The 22,839-nt window shown below is 53.0% G+C and overlaps 1 protein-coding gene across 7 annotated transcripts in view; it reads right to left on the bottom strand.

The window, feature by feature from the left end:
• SLC45A3 (solute carrier family 45 member 3) overlaps positions 1-21,888 on the bottom strand; it is a 29,802-nt gene extending 7,914 nt beyond the window's left edge. Inside the window, exons 1-7 of one of the 7 annotated variants that reach the window (XM_083878560.1) lie at positions 21,318-21,420; positions 7,554-7,618; positions 7,278-7,392; positions 6,271-6,378; positions 3,214-3,615; positions 2,276-2,514; positions 1,073-1,646 (exon numbers count right to left, since the gene is read on the bottom strand). In XM_083878560.1, coding sequence (XP_083734686.1) covers positions 1,073-1,646; positions 2,276-2,514; positions 3,214-3,361 — 961 coding nt within the window. In that variant the 5' untranslated portion in view covers positions 3,362-3,615; positions 6,271-6,378; positions 7,278-7,392; positions 7,554-7,618; positions 21,318-21,420. Of the gene's footprint in view, positions 1-1,072; positions 1,647-2,275; positions 2,515-3,213; positions 3,616-6,270; positions 6,379-7,277; positions 7,393-7,553; positions 7,619-21,317; positions 21,421-21,483; positions 21,504-21,816 lie in introns of those variants that run through there. The other 6 variants (XM_083878558.1, XM_083878562.1, XM_083878559.1 and 3 more) reach the window with 6 other exon arrangements.
• Between the last annotated feature and the right edge of the window lie 951 nt (positions 21,889-22,839).

Below are 22,839 nucleotides of genomic sequence, written 5' to 3'. Positions count from 1 at the left end.
TGCAGCTTCCAGAACATTCTGCCACTCACCCGCCCGGCCCCAGGCCAGGGCTGCCCTGCCAGGGCTGTGCTGGGAACAGCCACGAGGTGTTTCCCAACCTGGTGCCACGGGAACAAAAAGCTCTTTCCTGAGCTGTCCTCAGCAAACCCAGTTTGCTGTGTGTAGTAATGCACTCCCACACCTCAGCAGGTGTTTTTATATAAGGAAAATAAGGAGTTTCAGTTTACCTTTGAGCTTGAAAAGAAAATGGACCAGAATCTTCTGGGATGCTCTGGCTGTGGTTAGTGCAGTGCCAGCACAGGGGCACTGGTTGGGCTTTAGAAACGTCCCTCAACATCTGTACCTGCTTCTATTAGCAACAAGCCGAGCTGTCCCTCCTGAGTTATTATTTATAAAGGTGCACAAAGGAACTCTGTGCTTTTTGGGGTGTTTTAGCAAGGTATGAAGGGCTTCTCTGACACCTGAGCTCAGCTTTTTCTTTTGTTTCTGTACTGTTTGTTATTTTGTTTTTATTAAACCTTTTGCTTTATGAAACACACCTGAAGAGCCATCTGGCAAAATTATTTTCAGCCATTCTAAGAAGTGCAAGACACCCTCAGAGACTCCTAATCCAATCTTTCCCAGGGGGATTTATCCCCTGGACTGGTTGGCTCTGGCCTGGAAGGAGTCAGGAAAATCCATCCCCAGCCGGAGGAACAGCAGCAGTTCCAGCTCAGCCAGGGGAGCTGGCAGCACCCTGCCCATCCCAGAGGGGGTTTGGAGGATTTTTGGCTTTCACAGCCAAATCCCAGAGGGATTTTTGACTTTCCCAGCCCCAGCTGGTCCAGCTGACACTGGCACTTCTCCCCCTCTGGCCTCAGTTTCCTCAAAATCACACAGCAGGAACAGAGTTTGTCTTTTCCTCCCCAAGGAGCACCTCGACAAGGACAACACAGCAGCCCATAACACTCTGGCGACGAGTTAAACTGTATCACCTGTGGCTGGTTTTTTGTTGCATTACCAACAGAGCTGAGCCCACCCCGATCTCCCAATCAAGGTTTCCACCCCGGGGAACACCCGGCTCACTCCTCACCTTCGTCGTAGCGGCGCCTGGCCTCGGTGCCCGGCTTGGCCCTGGGCACGCCCTGGTACAGCCCTTCCCCGACAAAATCCGTGTAGAACAGCATGAAGGTCATCAGGGCCATCCAGCTGCAGAGCTCGGCCACGAAGAGGCGGCGGATGACCCTGGGCACGCGGCAGCAGAGCCCGTGCAGCCGTGGCAGCAGCGCCAGCAGGCTCCGGGCAGCCTGCAGCACCCGCCTGCCCTGCAGGGCACACCACGTCACCTGCCAGCAGCAGCACAGCGACAGCTTTGGGGACACGTCCTTGAGTGCTGTCCCCTCGAGGATGTCCCCCTGAGCGGCCTCCTCCGTCACGAAGAGCGTGGCCAGCACACAGCCGAGAAAGATGAGGGCCAGCAGGGTGAAGAGGCAGCTCTCCTGCCCACCCAGGTAAGGCTCCAGGAAGGCCCAGTCGATGGCTGGCAGCAGGTACCCGATGCAGCCCCCCAGGCTGATCATGAAGGCGTAGACAGAAAAGGCCTGGCGGCAGCTGTCAGGCTCCTGGAAGAGGTCGGAGAGCAGGGCCTCCAGAGGGGTGAAGCACACCTTGTTGGGAGAGATGAGACAGGAAAGGCTTACAAATATGGTTGCCTGGCAAGAAATACTAAAGATGGAAAACCTGTGAGTGAAATAGAAATGAAGGCTGAGCTTTGAGATGTGATCATGGCAGGCAGGAAGATGGTGATGAGCTGGAGATGGGTTGAGGGACTCAAGAATGCAGCCCCTCTCCACCCTGCAAGGTATCAAGGAAAAGGTAGATAAGAAAGTAGCCTTTAGAGTTTAGAATATAGGATGATATGGTGCTATAGCAGTTCTCATGGGCTGCATGGAAACTGTGTAGGTTTTGTATCTCGTGCTGGTTGGTCACTGTAAATCAGAATATTCAACACAAAAGGAGATAGAATGTATTATAACAAGGTCCTCACTCTCTCTCTTACCGCTCTGACCCCTGCCCTCTTACCTGCCCCAGCTCTCTTACCTCCTTTATCCCTGCCATCTCCCTTACCTCATACTCTCTCTCTCCCCCTCTCTCTTTGGGGCTTCCCTTCAGCCCAGGCTGGTGACTGGAGGCAAAGCTCTTTTACCCACAACCCTTGCAATAAACCCATGTGTTCTAGAATATCTCAGGTCAGCAGAGTTCCCTCTCCCTGCTGTCCATGGATGCCCCTACACACCTGGCCACAGAAATCCAGCAGCCCGATGCCCAGGATGAGGAAGGCGATCTCCAGGAGCCGAGGGTCCGGGGAGCAGAGGCCGGCCAGGCTGCCGGCGTGGGGGATGACAAACAGGCTCAGCAGCACACCCAGGCACAGCAGCCAGATGAAAGGTCTCCTCCGGCCGTAGCTGCTGCGCCAGTGGTCGCTGGCTGAGCCGATGAGGGGCACGAAAACCAGCCCGAGGACGGGGCCTATCCCTGGGGAAGAGACAGGGAGTGTTAAAGGGTCTGTGCGTGCTCTAGAAAGGGATGTTTGGTGAATTTGGGAAGTTTCAGTGGGTCACAGTCCCTGGAAGGACCAACTCTCCCTGCCCTTCTAGAGAGGGATATTTCATCAGTTTGGGAAGTTCAGTGTGTCACACCCCTGCAGGGATAACTCTCCCTGTCCTTCGAAAAAGGGATATTTTTTCAGTTTGGGAGGTTTCAGTGGGTCACAGGCATCAACTCATCCTGCCCTTCGAAAAAGGGATATTTCATCAATTTGGGAGGTTTCAGCAGGTCACAGCCTCTTCAGAGGTAACTGTCCCTCCCCTTCTAAAAAGGGATATTTTTTCAGTTTGGGAGGTTTCAGTTGGTCACAGGCATCAACTCATCCTGCCCTTCTAGAAAGGGATATTTTCTCAATTTGAGATGCTTTCAACAGGTCACAGCCCCTGGAAGGACCAACTCTCCCTGCCCTTCTAGAAAGGGATGTTTGGTGAATTTGGGATGTTTCAGCAGGTCACAGGGACCAACTCCCCCTGCCCTTTGAAAAAGGGATGTTCTGTCAATTTGGGAGGTTTCAGGAGGTCACAGGCATCAACTCTCCCTGCCCTTACCCACCCCTATCCTCCAGAACACAAAGTTTAAAAACAACCCAAAAAGCCTCCACCACGAGGTGACAAAAGCCGTGCCTACCCAAGACCATGGTCATGAACTTCTCCTCCACGCCCACCTCCAGCAGCAGCGGCGGCACGTAGGTGATGCCGGCGGCCAGGCACACCTCCAGCCCGAAGGTCAGCGAGTTGACCAGCAGCAGCTGGCTCCGGCGGCTCTGGAAGGACATGCTGTCCCCAACCCTGCCCCAGCCGTGCTGCCCTGAGCCCTCAGTGGCACAGGGCTGTGTCCTGCCAGCTGCAGAACTGCCAGGGGTGTCCCCCCTGGGGCAAGGAGAGGAGTTTCCCTTCCCGGGTTGCTGCGGAGATGCTGCTTCCCATTTTATCAACGGTGAAGGAACCGTCTTTTCCTCTTCCTCTTCTTCTTGCCAGGTTGAGGCAGGGATCTCACTGCAGGCTGCCCCTGCTGCTCACAGGCTGTGGTCTGTGGGGAGAGAAGGGGTAAAACATGGATGTGTCACTGCTGAAAGGGACAGTCCCCATCTGACAGGCTGGGACAGGTGGAAGGAGGAAAGCTCCATTGTAGCAATTTATCTATAATAGGCCATTTCGGCATAAGCCAAACTGGTGGTGAGTAATATTATGAAACCACCTGCAGTTTTGTTGTTAGAGTTTTCAAGAATTCATCAAGGTTACTGAGAAAAACAAGACTGAAAATAAGAAAAGAGCCTGAGAAACGTTCTGCAAAAAATGCAAACCCTGGACAGGGGAAGCACAAGGTGAGGATGGACATTGAGCAGCTGGATGTCCTGAAGGATGTGCCTGCCTCAGGGAGAAGCAGCTCGGCCAACCCAGAGATGCCCCAGGTGGACAGCAGACCTATAGAATCTATATCTGCCATGGAATGTGAACAATAAACAGCTTCTGTTGGGATCATATTGGTTCAGTTACTCAGTGGCCCATTTCCCCCTGCACTCCATTCTGTCATAATAGGACATGAAATAAAGATGCCTGACCCCTGCCAGGAGGCAGAAATCAGAAGGTTTTATTTGCAATTCATTCAGCTTTTTTATAACGTGCTGCTCTAAAAGGCACGTTATTGGTCTATAAAACTAACGCTTCTCTCATTGTAACAAAGTAACGAAAGTAGCAAACAACAGCTGTTGTTATAAGGAAAGAATATCGTTTACACAAGGTTGTTTTGAAAAAAAAAAAAAAAAGAAAAACTGTCGAAAAGTTTCTTTCAGAAAGAGTTCAGCAGTTCTCAGGCTCAGAAAATACTGAGCCCACACCCCATCCCTGCCAGGTTTGTGACAGGTGAGACAGGGTTTGGGAAAAGCCAATCCTGCCCTCGAGGACTGGGGACATCTCCATCCTGTCTACCCCTTCCAGGTGGCAGAGGGACAAAGGACTTGGGCTCTCCTCTCACAGGGAAGTCACCTCAGAGCCCCCTCCATGGATCAGGGCAGCGCCCGCAGGCACACGGGGCCATCTCCAGCCCAGGACACCCCCGTGCTGTTCCTCGGGCTCCTGGGGAACCAATCCCCCCCAGATCCCATCCCCAGCGCCGGGCCGGGGCACAGAGAGCAGATGGTGCCTCCGCGGAGTTTCACAAACAAACCTGACCCACTTTAGCCTCATCTAACAGCGAATGGCAATTACCTTACTCATTAGACTGAGTCATTTATTTGCCCTGTAACTGCTCCTTCTCCGCAGTTTCTCCGCCGGGGAGAGGCCGCGGGATGGGGACAGGGGTGAGCAGCCAGCCCGGGAGGGAGCAGACGCCTCTCAGTCCCCAAAACCTCCAAGGTCCCCGGCAGAATTTGCCAAGAGCACCTCGGGGGGGTGAAATCAGCGCTCCCCGAGCCCTCCATGGCTGCACAGGTGTGTGCAGGCAGGTACAGACAGGAGACTTTTGTCACTTTTCTCTCTCTCCCCGTGTCACCATCGGCTGATAACCTCCCCCGGGGAGGCTGGCAGGGCAGGGACGAGGCTCAGCCATCTCTCCCTGCCTGTTGCTGCGGGGAAATATCACTGCTGAGCTCAGGAGGTGCCAAACTGCCGTGCCGCTGCCGCTCAATAAAAACCCCGATTATTTCCCTTTTGGGGACCCTTCGCCTCCCCTCGGCCGCTACGGAAGATCCTCCTTCCAACAACCGCCAAGGTTTAAACGCCTCGCCCAAGGTCAAACAGCAGAGGGGGAACAGCAACGACTCCGCTTTAATCACCAGCGGAGGCTTCAAAGGGAGCCTGGATGGCCCCGGCCCGGCCGAGCATCCCCCGAGCGCCGGGAGCAGCGCCCACCTTGCTCAGATGTGGGTTACACACACAGGATGTGTCAGCCCTGCAGCTGCATCCCAGCCCCCGGAGGAGGAATTTCAGCTCCAGCAGCACAAATCCAGCAGCACGGCTGCTGCTCCCAGAGTCACAAAGGGAAAATCGAGCTGGCTCAGTTAGAGCCCAAAGGGGGATGTGATGTCCAGTGTCTGCTGGGTGTCTGGGGAGCTCAGAGGGGGAGTTATCCCAAAATAAGCCCCAAACATCAAGCTAAAGATGCCTCACTCTGATTAAAGATTGTTTTTCCCCTGTGGCAGGGCTCTGTCCATCTGCCTGAGGGTTCCAGCTTGGAGGCAGAGCTGGATTTCTCATCTGCAGGTGAGAACAGACCTCTCCTCCCCCTCCACACCCTCAGAGGGCTCTAAGGAGAAAATAAACCCCTGAAGCCATAATCATGAACTAGATGAGGAGTCTCAGCTGCAATAAAGCTGCAGATAAAACTGCAGCACACCATGAACGTTCCTGCTTGAGCCAAACTTTATCCCAATACCCATCAATTACTCTCTTCTTTTCCCACAGAATAGAGACAAGGGGGAAAAGAGCAGGAAAATCACCTGGACTGCTGATTTGTGAGGATTAAGGGATAATTCTCCCTGTCCTTCTAAAAAGGGATATTTGGTCAATTTGGGAGGTTTCAGCAGGTCACAGGGACCAACTTTCCCTGCCCTTACCCACCCCTACCCTCCAGACTGCAAGGGTTTTAAAAACAAACCAAAAACCTCAACAACGAGGGGACAAAAAGCTGCCTACCCAAAACAGGGAGAAAAGGGAGGTTTGGGAGGCTCGAGGAGCCAGGACTCACCTGGCAGGTGCTCCCTGCAGAGCCCAGCCCGGGGCAGCTGCAGTGCTGTTTGCAGGGCAGCAGAGGTGGAACCCAGCACAGCTTTGATTTCAGGGCCCTCCCTTTGTGCTGATAAGAGCAGAGTTATTGACACCACGCCACTCCTGTGCCCGGGCCCCTCGCTGAGGGCTGGGCAAACTCTGCTGGCACCCCCTGGCTGGGTGCTGCCCTGAGGAAACCCCAGCTCTGGGCTCACACCTAAATTTTACCCCCCAAAAATCCCCTGATACTCACATTTATCACCCTCCCTCCCTGGTCCGCTGCTGCTCCAGCAGAGATTGAGGACGTGGGGTTGGTATTTTCTTTTTAAAGCCAACAGGATGTCCCTGCAGCTCTGCAGGTGACAGGCTGGCCCTGAGTGGCAGCAGCGAGATCAAACAGCCTTTCCTCAGCCCCCTCATCCAATCTTTCCCAGGGGGATTTATCCCCTCTGGTGTGGAAGGAGTCAGGAAAATCCATCCCCAGCCGGAGGAACAGCAGCAGTTCCAGCTCAGCCAGGGGAGCTGGCAGCACCCTGCCGATCCCAGAGGGGGTTTGGAGGATTTTTGGCTTTCACAGCCAAATCCCAGAGGGATTTTTGACTTTCCCAGCCCCAGCTGGTCCAGCTGACACTGGCACTTCTCCCCCTCTGGCCTCAGTTTCCTCAAATTCCCACAGCAGGAACAGAGTTTGTCCTTTCCTCCTCAAGGAGCACCTCGACAAGGACAACACAGCAGTCCCCAAAAAGGGATTTTTTTGTGGTTTCCTGCCCCAGGGAGCAGGAGGGAGCCACATGTGGGGCTTTCCCACAGCTGTCCCCTGGCATGCCACGGGACATCAGCTGCTGCTCTTCCTTTTCCCTCCCTCCCTTCCCATCTCCAAACCCACTTTGGGCTTTCGGGTTTGCTTTTAAAGGCTTGGAAACGCAACTTTCCCCTCCCCTTTCCCTGCAGAGAAAACAGCAAATCAGCTCCCAGAGGCTGCCTCACCTGGCAGACAGGTAGGAGGGCGGGTCCAGGGCAGGAGCAGAACCTTGCTGGACAAAGGCAGCAGGAGAGGATGAAGCCAGGGAAGTTTTTTAGGGAAAACCAACCCCAAAAACACCTGGAAAAGGTGGATGTGCACTGATGGACACACACAGAGAAGCTTCTCCTCATCCTAATCTCCTAAATCTTCCCAACATGGGGTCTTTAAGGGAAATCACAGCTCAGGAGTGCTTAGAGTGAGGGCTGGTTATATTAAAAATAAAATGTGGGGGTACTTACATGGCAGAGAAAAACTCATTTATTCCTGGAAGGATCCAAGTCCTGCTACTCCACAATCTTTGCTGCTGGAGCAGAAGGACAAAGAGATGGTATTTAAAGCCATCAAATGTTGTTTTAGGCTTCAATTTGTAGTGGTTTTGCACCTCCTCCACAGCTCAGCAACCAGCAGGGATCAGACAGCAGAGTTTGACTCAGGGTGAGGGTGCTGAGGCACTGGAATGGGTTTCCTGGAGAAAATGCGGCTGCCCCATCCCTGGAAGTGTCCAAGCCTAGGCTGGAGCAGCCTGGGGTGACCCTGCATGTGGCAAGGGAGTGGAACAAAATGAGATTTGTAAGATCCCTTCCAATCCAAACCGTTTGATTATTTCATTATTAATTATTTCTGACCTTATTCCTTTAGGAAAGGGAATCCCTGGGCTCAGGTGGAGCTGCTCCAACCCAGAGTGGATCCAGATCCTCACCCTCCCTGCCCATCCCGGCTTTGGCACCCAGAGCGGGGAACCCAAAGGCTTCCAACCCTCCAAGGGGCTCTTTATGAATTCCCTGGAAGCCCTTTTGGAAGAAAGGGTGGGAGAGGAGCTGGAGGGGAGGGAGCGAGCTCGGGGAGCTGCCAGGGCCTTTCACAGCTATCAGTGTCCATTCAGCGGCGCTGAATGGGAAACGCACCATGGAGAATAGCTCTGGCAGGCTCCTGGGATGGAATGGAAAACTCACCCGACCTCTCCTGACCCCCTCCCCGGCCTCCCTCCCCTCCCAAATCTCCCTGTCCTCATTCACAGCGCGGGGAGCTCACGGAGGGTGGAGTTATTCGGGCCGTCTGAATTAACTCCGCGCTCCCTTTGAGCCCCGGGGCTCCCTTCCGAGGGAAGGAGCAGCAGGCGCTGGGAATCCCCCCAGATTGTCCCCGAGGGGGACAAGGAGGAGCCGCTGGGTTTGGGATCTCCTCCCTCATCCCCCAGGGCAGGTCCAGCAGGCAGGATCTATCGATCCCTGGGAAATGGGAGACGCTGCAGGAGCACCCGGGGTCACTGTTCCCGGTGACAACTCCGAATTCCACACGGGGAAACCCTTGGATTTGTCAGGGCTGGTTCTCTCCTGCCCCGCTGGAACCTCTGAACTGCAGCACCTACAGGGGGATCCTGCTGCTCCCAGGGCTAAAATCACAGAATCACCACGTTGGAAGATGTAGCCCTGAGATGTTTTAGCTTTCTGAAATTCTTTTCCCAATAAAATTTCTGTAAACAGGGGAAATGCTTTTGTAACTGTAACTTTGTTATTCATTCCTTTCCCTAGGAGGGACTTCTTGCTGTCCCTCTGCTCTGACCAATGGGAGTGAAGAGCTTTGTCTTTGTGTCACCAATCCAATTGGTCTGTGTGAAATAGTATAAAAAGGAGACACATCCCAAAAATAAAGGAGTCATTTTCAGCCTTCTGAATCTCGGAGTCTGTGTTGTTGTGGTGTAAAACAGTGTCAGGAAGAGACCTCCAAGGTCATCGAGCACAACCTAGCCCTGACACCTCAACTAAACCCTGGCACCAAGTGCCACATCCAGACTTTGTTTAAACACACCCAGGGATGGTGATTCCACCCCCTCCCTGGGCAGAAATTCCAATACTTTATACTTTTTCCTAATATCCAACCTATATTTCCTTGGCACAGCTCGAGGCTCTGTCCTGCTCTGTCACTGCTGTCCAGGCCCTTTGTGCTGCTGAGGCATGGAGGGATCCCTGGCACAGACACAGGGCCCAGGGCTCCTCCATTTGGGACTGGACAGCCCAGAGGGAACGTTTGCCAAGCTGGATAAACCCCAGTCCTGCCTGCCCTTCACCCTCAGACCTCACACTCCTCCCAGGAGCTGCACCAACAACCCCAGGGGTGCTTATCCTCACCCCGGAGCACAAACATCACCCCCAGAACAGAGCCCTGGGCTCCTGTCCCACAGCTCACCCTCCTCTGGCACAGGAGCTGCTCCTGCCTGGAGCCTTTGTGCCAGCAGAGCGTGGCCAGCTCCTGCCAGGCCTCCTCCTCCTGCTCCAAACAGGAGCTGCCTGAGTGACCAAGGGGTCCCTGACCCAGCAGATGCCACAGTGACACTCTGAGGGTCACACACCAGCCCAGCAGTGCCAGCACCTCCCTGCTCTTGGCTGGGCTTCATCCCCTGGCAGAGGGTGACAGGAATTCCCTTGGAATGTTGGCCTGAACTCCCCGCCATGGCCAGAGGGGCGACTGGCAGGGTGAAAATGGGTGGGGGAGGACGAGGAGATCCCAGAGCAACTCCCAGTTGGAAATATTTAGAGAGTTTTGCTTCATTCCCTCCTTTTTGCTCATGCCATCCATGCTGAGAGCACGGCCAGGAGCTGGGCACAGCAGCTGGAGATGGGGGGCGCTCCAAGTCCTGCAGCCAGCAGGGCCCAGGGCAGGTGGGATGAGCCTCACCTCACCAGGGGCACCCCAAAGATGAGCTCAGCTCAGTGGGATGGGGTGAAAAGCCCCAGCAAAGCCGAGCTCAGGTGCAGAGGACCCCCAGCCTGGGCTGGAGGGGCCACACTGGGATTTGTGCTGGTGCACAGAGGGGTCTGGCAGCATTTTCTCCACTCAGGGCTGGCATCTCCTCACCAAACATCATCAAGCAAAACCTCCCAAACTGTCAGAGTCCAGGGCATTTCTTTAGTTGCCCTGGAAGGTCACAGAGCTCAGCAGAGAGGCCTGGGACCTGAGAAAGAGGGTCTGGGCTCTGTGCAGGAGGGTCTGAGACCCTGGCACAGAGCCCAGGAGGACACAGGCTTTGATTTCAGTCCATGAGAAAAACTTCCAGCACAGAGAGGAATTACAAGTCACAAAGGTGTGACAGACAGAGGTGTGGTTAATCACAGGGAAAATTTGGTAGTTTTGGGATTCTTAGAATGGGGGAACGAGATGGAGGATTTAGGGTGGAACCCTGGGCTCTTCTCCTTCTCCCTTGGCTCCATTTCCTGCAGTGATGTGGGCACGGGGTGGTTTGAGGGGATTGGGGCAGAGTAGAGATGACCCTTCTAGTCCAGGCACTGGGCATTGGCACAAAATTGTAAATAATAGACACATAATTATCTGTATAAGAGGCAGCGACCTCCCATTGTGGGGTGGGTCATCCTGTGTCCGAGCAGTGATGAACATCTCAGCCAGGCACAGAGAAAATTGTAAGATAAGAAATAATAAACAACACAAGAAGCCTGAAAACCAAGACCTTGAAGACTCCAATTCATTCTCACATCTGACTCAAAGCCTTCAGAGGGCAAAAAATACTCCCTCAAACCACCACCAGAACCAGCACCTTACTCTCAGGGAAAGCAAACCAAACCTGAGACCAAACTCCTCAACACAACCAAAGAGCCCCAAAAGCAGCAGTGTTTCATCCCCGAGAGCCTCAGCCCTGCTGGTCACGCTCCCCTGGGCTGGAGTCAGCCCTGCTGCAGGCAGCCCCAGACCTCCAGACAAGCTTGGCTGGTTCCACAGCAGAGCCACAGCTTTGTTTTGCTGCTGCACGACCCAAAGCTCTTGCTTTTATTCATGAGAGGAGCCCCCCGTTCCGGAGCAGGAGGGGAAATGAGATGATCTGCTTCTGCTTTTCACTCCTTTCTGCTGTTTGAAGACTGTGCCCATCACCCCTGGCACTTGATCCAAATCAACCTCTCCCCCGGCCTTTCTTCTCCACTTTTTTTTTTTTTTTTTTAAAGCAAAAGAATCAAAATGTAAATTGAACTGGAAAAGGGGGAATAAAAAAAAATAAATAAGCCCCCTCCAGGTGCCCCCTTCTCCTCGGCGTGGGGACGGGCACAGATTATATCCAGCACCACATGAGCAGGGCCCGTATTTATGTGTCAGAGTGTAAAACCCACCCTGCTGAGCTGCCTTTTCTCTGCCTCGGGGCTGGGGGGGCTTCTGCTCTGCGTCTCCTCGAGCAGCCCCACAAAGGGGATTAAGGAGAGCCCCCCCGCCCCAGCCCCGCAGAGTAATCCATCAAATTATCCCTTGTTGGAGTTGCTGTCCTCTTCAGCAGGAAAAAAAAAAAAAAAAAAAAAAAAAAAAAAAAAAAAAAAAAAAAAAAAAAAGCCCTCCGAAAAGCTTTTAAAGGCAACTGAAATTACACTTGAGCCTGAAACACTCCACCCAGCTGCTGGATGCTGGAGCCCGCAGCACAATGGGCTGGTTGTAAAGGGAATCCCGGGGAAGTGAGGGGCAAGGAGAAAGAGACGGACACTTAAAAAGGGCAGCGGCCTCCCCACGGCTGCCCGGCCAGCAGGTGCCTCAGACCCCCCCAGACCCTGCAGCCTGCAGCTCCAGCAAGGCTGGCTGGACATCCCAGTTTGGCACTGGGAGGGGATTTGAGTTTGCTGGGCCCTGATGGACTCACGGATATGCCCTCGGCAGAGGTGAAGGTTTGTGCTTGTAGGAGTGCGCACAAACCGTTCCTGCAGGGAATCCCCACTGCTGCAGGGAATCCAGCACTGTCACCCCCCACCCTCACTGCCCCCAGAGCCCTGGGACTGGACAAAAACCCTCAAAAAGTCCCTCAAAACCCGCAGCACAAACAGCAGGACTGTGCAGGGCTCAGCGACCCTACAAAGCCAAGCCACACTCACCCAAATCCCGGGAACGAACCCCTGGAATCTGCTTTTCCTTCCACTGCAGCTCCCTGAACTGCACAGGGGTGAATCCTCCCTGTGCACCAGCCCTGCCCGAGCAAGCGCAAGGGATTTCCTGCACTCACATCGCTGAAATCTTTCTGGGGAAAAAAGATTTCTCAGAGGAACAGGGACCACAGAGTGCTTACCCCAACAGAGTGGAAGTGGGAAAGAGGAAAGCAAAGCGGTGCTGGTGGCACTCGGGGCACCCACAGGAGCCAGCTCAGCACTGGGATGCAGCCACACAAAAATTTTGAGTTATAAAACCTTCTGAGTTATAAAAACTTCTCAACCCCCAGCAGTGGTGAGTGAAAGAGAATCATTTCCCCCACCAGTCACAGCAAGAAGAAGACTCTGCTGAGTCTGCTCACGGGGCTGGGAAAATGGGAAGTGAAACTCCTGTCTGCAGCCAGAGCAGAAATGCTGCATGAGGAAGGGACATCTGACCCCTGGGAGAGCCAGCTCTGGATCCTCTGTGGCTCCCAGGAGTTCTGCCTCATCATTCCTCGCTTTTTTTCTGGGATCTGACAGCCACAGGGACTGGCTTTGGGGTGGGAGGGACAGTTCTGGTGTCTGAGCAAAAACCAGCGGCCACAGCAAAGGCCAAGGTTGGACACGGGGCTGCAAATCCAGCCTGGAGCAGCTGGAGCAGAGCAGGAACAAAATGTGGGGTTTTAGGAGAGATAAGGGATGTTCCTGACCCCAAACTGTGCCCACACAGGGCTCAGACAAATTTTATCCCAGCAGGAGCAGTGCAGGAACAAATTGGGGAGTTTTAGGAAAGATGAAGGGTGTCCCTGACCTCACACAGGGCTCAGACAGATTTCACCCCAGCAGGAACAAATAGTGGGATTTTAGAAGGGATGAGGGGTGTCCCTGACCCCACATGGAGCTCAGGTAAATTTCATCCCAGCAGGAGCAGAGCAGGGACAAATTTTGGAGTTTTAGGAAGGATGAGAGGTGTCTCTGACCCCAAACTGTGCCCCACAGGGCTCAGACAGATTTCACCCCAGCAGGAGCCACCAACACCCAACACTGAGCTCCAACCATCCCTGCTTTTACCAGGAGCCCCATTTCCATGGGGAAAAAAGCGAACATCCCAAACTCCACACGTCCTCAGAGAGCCACACACTGTCCAGAGCCCCGTGGCTGTAAATTTTGGGAGCCTGACCTCGTGCTCTCCCTCAGAGGAGATTTTTGGAGCCCTGGACACACACCCAGAGCTAATGGGGCCTCCTGTAATCACAGGGCCATCCCTTCATGGCAATTTTCTGCTCGGCACTCCGGGTTATTTGTGTCCCTGACCCTCCCCTGGCAGGTTGAGGGGGTTTTCTCCCTCTCTGTTTTCTGTCTGTAAAATGAGGTCACAGCTTTGAAGGAGACAAAAGAGCCTTTGCAGGGTGAGGAATAGCCCCGGAACAGCTGGGAGAGCTGAGCCCCCATCGCTCAGAGCCCGGGGGACACCCCAGGGTGTGCCCAGAGAACCCCCTCAGTGCCCCTGGCACGGGGATGGGCAGTGGGAATGAGCAAAAAAAGGAGGGAATTAAACAAAATTCCAACATTTCCAACATTTCAATATTTCAATATTCCCTCTAAATATTTCTAAATATTTCAGATCTCCTTGTCCCCCTCACCCATTTTCACCCTGCCAGTCATTCCCCTCTGGCCATGGAGGGAGTTCATTCCAACATCCCAAGGGAATTCCTGTCACCCTCAGCCAGAGGGGAAGGTGTGCAGGGAATAATGGGAATTTTCTGGGGTGTTTTAGGGGTATAAAATCCACATCTTAGAGCTGTAAAAAAAAAAAAAAAAAAAAAAAAAAAAAAAAAAAAAAAAAGCAGTTTCACCTGCCTGGGGTAGCAAAATCTGCTCCTGCCTGGAGCACATCAAACCCCTGGGGGTTAATGAGGGCCCTCAGATCCCTGCTGGAGCACAGGGAGAATTTCCCTTATCGTGGCAGAGCAGCCACCAGGGCTGGGCCTGAAAACGGGAGATTCCACGATTTTATTTCTGCCTGATAATTGCAAAGATAAGGAGCAATCAGATTTTTTATTTTCTGAGGGAGATAAGTTTCACTGGAAGGTCTCGATGGAGAACTTCAGAAAGTTTTTTCCCTTTCCCCTCCTGTTCTCACTATCAAGTTTAATGTGGGATTTTAACATTCACCAAAATAAAAAAATAAAAAAAAAATAGAGCAGTGAGGAAGATCTAGAAGGGAAATTTTCCACTTAAAAAAAAAAAAAACAAAAAAAACAAAAAAAACCCCAAAAAAACCACAAACAAACAAACAAACAAACAAACAAAAAAAAACCACCAAGGCTGAAAGCTGCCATTTCTGCAGGAGGTGAATGGAGTGAGACATTTTTACCACCCCCTCACCCCCCACCCAAACAGGAACCTTGCTTCTATTTTTGAGCCCAGGAAAAGCACATCAGCCCTTAATTATTAACTTTTTACTAATTAGGCATGGGGTTCAAGTTCAAAGCTGCCTGGGTTTTTTGCAGAGCAGGGCTGCTGAGGGGCTTTTTGTGGCACAAGGGCAACCAGAAGGACAGGCAGGAAGGAGCTCGGAGAGCTGAAATTACTCAGTTAAAAATTAAATTTTTTAAAAAATAAAATGGTGGGAAAAAAAAGAAAAAAAAAAGAAAAAAGGGGAAAAAAAGGGGGGGGAAGGGGGGGAAAAGGGGTGGGGGAAAGGGGGGGAAAAAGGGAAAAGGGGGAAAAAGGGAAAAGGGGGAAAAAGGGAAAAGGGGGAAAAAGGGAAAAGGGGGAAAAAGGGAAAAGGGGGGGAAAAAAGGAGAAAAAAAAAAAGGAGAAAAAAAAAGGAGAAAAAAAAAAGGAGGAAAAAAAAGGAGGAAAAAAAGGAGAAAAAAAAAAGGAGAAAAAAAAAAAGGAGAAAAAAAAAAAGGAGAAAAAAAAGGAGAAAAAAAAGGAGAAAAAAAAGGAGAAAAAAAAGGAGAAAAAAAAGGAGAAAAAAAAGGAGAAAAAAAAGGAGAAAAAAAAGGAGAAAAAAAAGGAGAAAAAAAAGGAGAAAAAAAAGGAGAAAAAAAAGGAGAAAAAAAAGGAGAAAAAAAAGGAGAAAAGGAGAAAAAAAAGGAGAAAAAAAAGGAGAAAAAAAAAGGAGAAAAAAAAAGGAGAAAAAAAAGGAGAAAAAAAAAGGAGAAAAAAAAAGGAGAAAAAAAAAGGAGAAAAAAAAGGAGAAAAAAAAAAGGAGAAAAAAAAAAGGAGAAAAAAAAAAGGAGAAAAAAAAAGGAGAAAAAAAAAGGAGGAAAAAAAAGGAGAAAAAAAAGGAAGAAAAAAAAAGGAAGAAAAAAAAGGAGAAAAAAAAGAGAAAAAAAAAGGAAAAAAAAAAAAAAAAAGGAGAAAATAAAGGGAAATGGAAGTTCGTGCATCGAGGATCGAGCAGGGGCAGGATTTTTCTTTCCCTCTCCGTGCCAGACTCATTTATTTGCTGGGGTAAAGTTCAGAGAGGCACAAAGGAAGCAGACAGACCTGTGATGTTGGTGCAGCTCGGGCACAGGGCCAGGGCACCCGGGGACACCCAGGGCTGTGCCAAAGGCCACCCAAGGGGACAGCCAGTCCTCCTGCCTTCCCCAGAGTCCTCACCCTCTGCTCTCAGCTCCGGCCAGGGGCGGGGATGGGTGGGGAATGGTCTGGGGGCAGCACAAACAGCCTGTGGGGGGAAATTAGGGCTGGGAGATTTCATCTGTGCGGTCACGGGAGATCAGTCATTCCCTGTGGGATCATGGAAGAGCAATCCCTGTGGGATAATGGAAGATCAGTCATTCCCTATAGGATCATGGAAGATCAATCATTCCCGGTGGGATTGTGGAAGATCAATCCCCATGGGACCAGGAAAGATCAATCCCCATGGGACCAGCAAAGATGAATAATTCTGTGTGGGATCACGGAAGATCAATCCCTGTGGGACTAGAGAAGATCAATCCCTGTGGGACCAGGAAAGATCAGTAATTCCCCGTGGGATCATGGAAGATCAATAATTCTGTGTGGAATCACAGAAGATCAATCCCTGTGGGACTAGAGAAGATCAATCCCTGTGGGACCAGGAAAGATCAGTAATTCCCCGTGGGATCATGGAAGTTCATTCCGTGTGGAATCAGGAAAGATCATTCCCTGTGGGATCATGGAAGAGCAATAATTCCCTGTGGGACCACGGAAGATCATTCCCTGTGGGATCACAGAAGATCAATCATTCTCTGTGGGATCATGAAAAATCAATCATTCCCTATGGGATCATGGAAGAGCAATCCCTGTTCCCTGTGGAACCACGGAAGATCAGTCATTCCCTTGGGATGCCCTTCCCCGGGGCTGCTCCCATCCTCCAGCCTGAGCTGAGGCACCTCGAGCCCCGCTGCAGGAATTTCCCCTGGAACAACATCCACGGGCCAGGAAGATTTAACAGCTGGAAGTGCCCGTCCTTCCTTCCCTCCCTGCCGTTATCCCGGTGTCATCCCTGCGCTCTCCTCCAGCTCTGCCCGTCCGGACCCCTCCGCAGCCTCTCGCCCGGCGCCGCTCTCGGTCAATTCCCGTGAAAAGCCGCCCTCGCGGGCCCATTAATCGCTCGCTCGGCCTTGGCCGGGGCACAGCAGCCTTTTGTTCCAGCGCCGCTCCAGCTGCTCCCGCCGCCCCTGGCGCGCAGGAATCGTTTGTCACCGACATTCCCGAAGGCACAGGAACCGTTTGTCACCCGCCATTCCCAAAAAAGCACCTCTGGAGCCGCACAAAGCCCTCCCCTGTCGCGCCACCGGGCAGTACCTGGCACCACAGCCTCGCTGTCACTGTCACTGTCACCTCCCTGTCCCCTTTGTGCTCCGGGTGCAAGAGGCGCCGCCGACCTCCGAGGAAGCCCCGTGACCACAACAATCCTTTTCTTCTCTTCGCGCTGCTCCGAAGGGAGGATTGGGGTGATTTGGGACAGAATCCAGAGCGAGGTAGGGCAGGGATCACAGGGAGAGAGCTGACAGGACACTTCGCCTCAGCTCCGGTCCTGGGAGCGACCAAAAACCACTTTGGCAGTCTCCTCTCCACACTGGAGTGAGCCCTGGGAGAGGGGAAGGGACAGGACAACACCTGGAGCAGTGGCAGATCCTTCTCCAGCCCAGCATTCCCAGACTGATGGAAAAGGCACAAAGTCACCCTCAGGGATAAAATCCCTCCCAAGGTCCAGTTAAGGTGGAGAGGTTTGGTCACAGCCACTTCAAATCCCACCCAAGAGCCACTTCTGCTCATTAATCCTAAATTAAGAGCAGGGAGAATTGGGATGTGAAACAGCATCAGAGCTGAGGTCTGATCTTCACCTCAGCCTCCTCATGCAGCCAGTCAGATTCCAGCAGGATTCCCTGCTAATGTTTGGGCAGGAAAGTGTGATCCAGGGATTTTCCTGCATGCCCCATTTCACCCAGAGTCTCAAGCCATAAATCTAAAGCAGGATTTCGGTGCTGCCCGCAGCTCTGAGCACGTTATTCCTGGAGCTGGCTCCAGCCTGCCCTGCGAGAACGTTGATGTCTTCTGAGTGCTGACAACCTGCACGGATTTGACTCACTGCACTCATTATATTTCTGTTTTTCCTGAAGTATTTCTGGTTTTCCTGAAGTCCCAGCTCCTTGCAGGCAAACCACCATGGAGAACTTCAGCTCCCAACAAAACAAAGATGGAAAAAAAAAAAAAAAAAACACCAAAACAACACAACCCCAAAACCCAAAGCAGGTCCCTTGATTGAAGGGAAAAACTTTCACACCTCACAAACCAACCCCATTGTTTTAAGTTGATATTTTCAAATAAACCTCATTACTTTTCCAAAGGCCATCCTTAAACCCCCCGAGCTATTCCAGCCCTGGCAAGGATGAGAATTCATCTGCAAGCCACCAAAAGCTCTGCCTCTGAAATCCCCAGAGCAACAACCCACAAGGTTTCCCCTGGATGAAGGACAGGGCCAGTCCTTGGGATGTGGACTGAGAGAACTTTTCTTTGAGTTCCTGTGCAGCAGCAAAAGAGAGGAAAAAAAAGCATTTGGAGCTGCAAACCAGGCACCTGCTCCTTGCTGCGTGTGTTCCACCCCGAGACAAAGGAGCCTTTGGGCCCAAATTCCTCCTTCTTTTGCCAGACAATATTCACGGGGGTCTGCTTCTCCTCTCCTTGCAGGCTGGCAAAATGTTAAGCAAATATTTGGGAATGGCGAGAGGAAGCTGAGATTCGGGGATATGAAAACAAGGAGGAAGGGCACAAACCAGGGGAGGGACCTCCAAGGAGCACCGGGCAGACAAACAGGAGTGGAATGGAAGGGTGGCCTCAGAGCTCCATTCAGCTTTGTTTTCTCAACAAGCAACTCCACAGCTCGGTGGGTTGGGCGCATCAGCAACTTCTGCAGCTCCATGACACAGGATCAACTTCTCCCAGCAGTGAGGAGCAGGACAAGGATCAGGACAGGTTTCACATCATCAGCCTGAGAGAACCCAATGCTGGGGCACAGAGCTGTTCAATAATCCTGCATTTTTGACTGGTTTTCCTGTTCTTTTCTTCGTGGTTGTGCAGATCCACTCCTGACCACCTCACGGGGATGGATTTAAAACTTCCCTCTGCTTCTCCACAGCCAGGATTCCTCTCTGGTGGTCTTCATCCCCTTCCCCAGCTGGGCTGGGGGTCCCTGTTCTCGCATGGGTGGCTGATATTAAGCAATCAGGAACCCAGGAATCAGCACTGAGAAGAGCTGAGAGCTGCTCACGGTGACTCCCTTGCCCCACACCCGGCTCTGATCGTGGGCTGAACGTGGCTGAGGGGTCACAGGGCTGGCCAGGCTTGGCTGTTTGGGCTGGGGTTTGGTTGTTTAGGCTGAGTTTTAGCTGTTTGGGCTGAGTTTTAGCTGCCAGGAGCTGTCCTAGACAGGGCACTGTCACCTGCTGGGATTGTTTCTGAGCAGAGGAAACCCAGCCCAGTCTGGGTTTCTGTGTCTCCCTCTCCATCCCTTTCTGCTCTCCCTGCTCCTGATGAGGCTTCACACCTGGAAATCCCTTCTCACCACCTCCCACCCCTCTGCTCCTTTCCCCCCTGGCTTCCCCAGAGCCTCAAATCCACCAAAAACCTCTCCAGATTTCAAGCTTTTCTTTGATGTTGCCTCAGCCAAGACGAGGAGACAACAACACATTCAAGAGCACCCAAAGCACCCCAGAGCAGCCACTCCTGGGGGACCAACACAAGCTCAGAGCTCCTCACTGTGACAGAATCACTGCAAACCTCCCAAGGGAATAAACCAGAGGAGGAAAACCAACCCCGAGCACGGCACTGAGGCGATTTTTCAACTTTTAAAATAAAAAAAACTCCCAATGCCATCAGGCAGGAGAGCCCAGCCATCACCCTGAGTTCGGTGCTGAGGCTTTGGCTGAAGACAAAAAGAGATGAAACTCCCGGAGGAGAAAAAACCAAGATCTCCCCTCCTCCCCTCCCCAGCTCTGCCACTTGAGTGCTCTGGCGAAATAAACAGTTTGGGGAAAAGGTTACACAGAGTTTATGCTAAACATCATTTCCTAGGGACTCTGGTGAGGGTGAAGGAGAGCCAGGGCTGTATTTTTTAACTCAGGGATCAGGCCAGTGATCCCAGCCCCTCCCACCATGGATGCAGCACTGACAGGGACAAAAAAAATTGCTGCTGAAAACTGAATTTTCTCCTTCAAAACGATGCTGCTGGTGGTGGAGTTTCTCTGGGGTACACAGAGGCAGCTACAACCGCTTTACTCCGGGGATGATGAACTGTGAAACTTCACTCACAGGGGATGGTGCTGCTGCCTCCAGGCTGGTTCTGCCCGTTCCTGCAGCTCCTGATGCTCCTGCTCCCTCCAGGGAGCACCCGGAGGTCCAGCTGCTTTCACTGGACCTCGTGAAGAGGACACAGAACCCACAGGAGTCCCCATTGGCAGGGGAATATCCCCAAAGCAGCCACAGCAAAGAGAATTTCCTCCCTAAATCCCATAAAGATCAGTTTATACCCTGAAATACAGGGATTTATATCCCCTGTAAAGCTCTCCCTTAATTTGCTATTGATTCTGGAGATTCTTGTTATCCATATCAAATTTCTAATCCTTCCCCCCCCCACCCCAAATCCTATAAACCAAGTGCTCTTGGCTTCCCTGATGTTGTGTGGCAATAAAAACCAGAGTTTTAGGCGCAGCCTGGAATCTCAGGGTTGGCAGTTTGGCTCCAGTGCCACTCCCCCAAAGAGGGGGAAGCAGCTCTGGATGATGCCAGAAAGTCCAGGTAGCATCACACATTTAAAAAAAAAAACCCAAAAAAACAACGAAAAAGGAAAGAACAAAAAAAAGAAAGAAAAAAAAAAAAAAAAAAAAAAAAAAAAAAAAAGAAGAAGAAAGAACAAAAATTGCAGGTGGGGCAAATAATGGAAAAGGTTTCAAGGCTGGTACACGTTTTTCAGGAGTGTCTGCATGACTTCAGTGCCCAGGTCATTTGGGTACTTTTGAAGTGCTTACTCATCTTCTATTTCTATAAATTCGGAGATATTCTCATGCTACACACCTAAAGGCTGCTCTCCTGAACCACATCCAGTCCCAGAACGGGTTGGTTTTTGGGGTTGTTTTTTTTTTTTTTTTTTTTTTTTTTTTTTTTTTTTTTTTTTAAGGGGATTTTGAGCCTGGCCACTTTCTCTGTGCTGCTCTAACAGGTCCAGGGGAGCACCAGGGAAGCTGTTCCTGAGATGTTTCCCTTTCAACTTTGTATTTATTTGAAACATAAAAATGGAAATGGAGCATCTTGCCAGGTCTGGCCATCACCAGCACAAAATTAATAAAGTTCATTTTAGTGCCTCTCCCTTCCTCCTAAAGCTGTCATCCTCGGGAAGACAAACGAGTCTGGTAATTTGTGTTTATTATAAACAACTACAGCGTTTTACCACCAAAACCCCGAGTGCTGCCAAAGCCGGGGATCCCTGGAATGATCCTGGTTATGGGATTTGGGGACGGCAGATCCCGCTGAGCTGAAGGGGAGGCACCAAACCCGAGCAGAAGCCACAGCCGGTGTAACCAAACCCGCCCCTCGCCAGGCGCTGCCCCGCTCGGCTTCGGAGCGTTCACTGACCTGTCCCTGCGAGTCCTCAGGATCTCGGGGGGCCGTCCCGCTGCCCAAACTCTCCGCCCGTCCAGAAAGCTTTAACCTCACCGCGGGTGTCCCTGCGAGGGGGAGAAGTTTGGGAAGCACTCCGGGCGCTGTGTGGGGAGGGCAGGAGCCTGTCCCACATCCCCACCTGCGGCCGCTGCTGCTCCGCTCCCCCACGCGCGGGTCTTTGTTGTTTTCCCGCAGGAGCATCAGACCCTCCTCCTCCTCCTCCTCCTCCTCCTCCTCCTCCTCCTCCTCCTCCTCCTCCTCCTCCTCCTCCTCCTCCTCCTCCGTCCCAGCCGGGCCGCGCGGGCAGCGCTCGGTGCTGGTTTTGAGTGTGACCCCCCTAAAGCCTCCCCCGATCCCCCCGGAACTCCCCGGGAAAAGCAGGAGCCGCATCCCGGCACCAGCGGCGGCCCCGCGGGGCATCCGCCTCCCCCCCGCGCATCGCCCCCGGCCCGGTGCCGGTGCCCGGCCGTACCTGCTCCGGGGCTCGGCCGGTGCCCGGCCCGGCACCCGCGCCTCGGCCGCGGTTTAAAAGGGCAGGTTGGGCCCGGCAGGGAGGAGCATCCGCTGCCGCGGGCGGAGCCCCCCCCGAGCCACCGCCCCCGCCCCGCCGAGCGCCGAGCTCCGCCGGAGGAGCATCCCCGCGGTGACCGGGACACCGGGCCGGGTCTACAGCCCCGCGGGGACACCAGGCCGGGATCCCCAGCCCCGATCCCGGCAGAGACCGGGGACACTGGTCCCGATCCCGCAGCCCCGCGGGACACCGGCCCCGGTCCCGCGCTCCTGGCTGGGACAAGAGCCCCATTCCCCCAGTCCCGATCCCGCAGCCCCTCCGGGAGAACGGCCCGGATCCCGCAGTCCCGATCCCGCAGCCCTCGCGGGGACAACAGCTTCATCCCCGCATCCCTGAGGCCGAGCCCCTCCGGGAGAGCAGCCCTGTTCTCCCGTTCCCCGCATCCTCCGCAGCCCCATCCCCGCAGTCTCCTCTGGTAGAGCAGCCGCGTTTCCCCCGTTCCCCCCGTTCCCCCCGTTCCCCGCACCCTCAGCCCCCCGCAGACCCCCCCCCCCCTCCCCCAGCCCCAAATCCCGCAGCCCCCACGGGAGAACAGCCCCGTTTCCCCGGCCCCGCTCCCGAGCCCTCGGCGCCGCCATCGGCCCCATCAGCCGCTCCATCCTACAGGACCGTCCGCCACAAATTCCCGGCTTTTCTTTAAAAAAAGAAGGAAAATCCCCTTTTCTCTCATCCCTTTCTGTTTCCCCCCGAGCGTTCCCCGCAGCGGGAGCAGCTCCGGGGTTTGTTTGGGTTCCTGTAACGGCCTGGGCTGGATGCTAATAGGGCCCCAGCTCTGGGAAGTTTGTGACCTGGCCCCGGACATTATTCATGGTGGATGAGTGCTTAAAACCCGCATGGCGTGCGAGGGAGAGGGACACAAAATATAGACATTTATCCCGAGAGAGATCTAGACATCCTATCAGCACCTCCCTGGGGAAACAGCAG

The sequence above is a fragment of the Zosterops lateralis genome, assembly GCF_965231275.1.
Source record: "Zosterops lateralis genome assembly, chromosome: 26".
Classification (NCBI taxonomy): domain Eukaryota; kingdom Metazoa; phylum Chordata; class Aves; order Passeriformes; family Zosteropidae; genus Zosterops; species Zosterops lateralis.
Note: the sequence above shows the minus strand (reverse complement) of the source record. Positions and strands in the feature narration are given on the sequence as shown.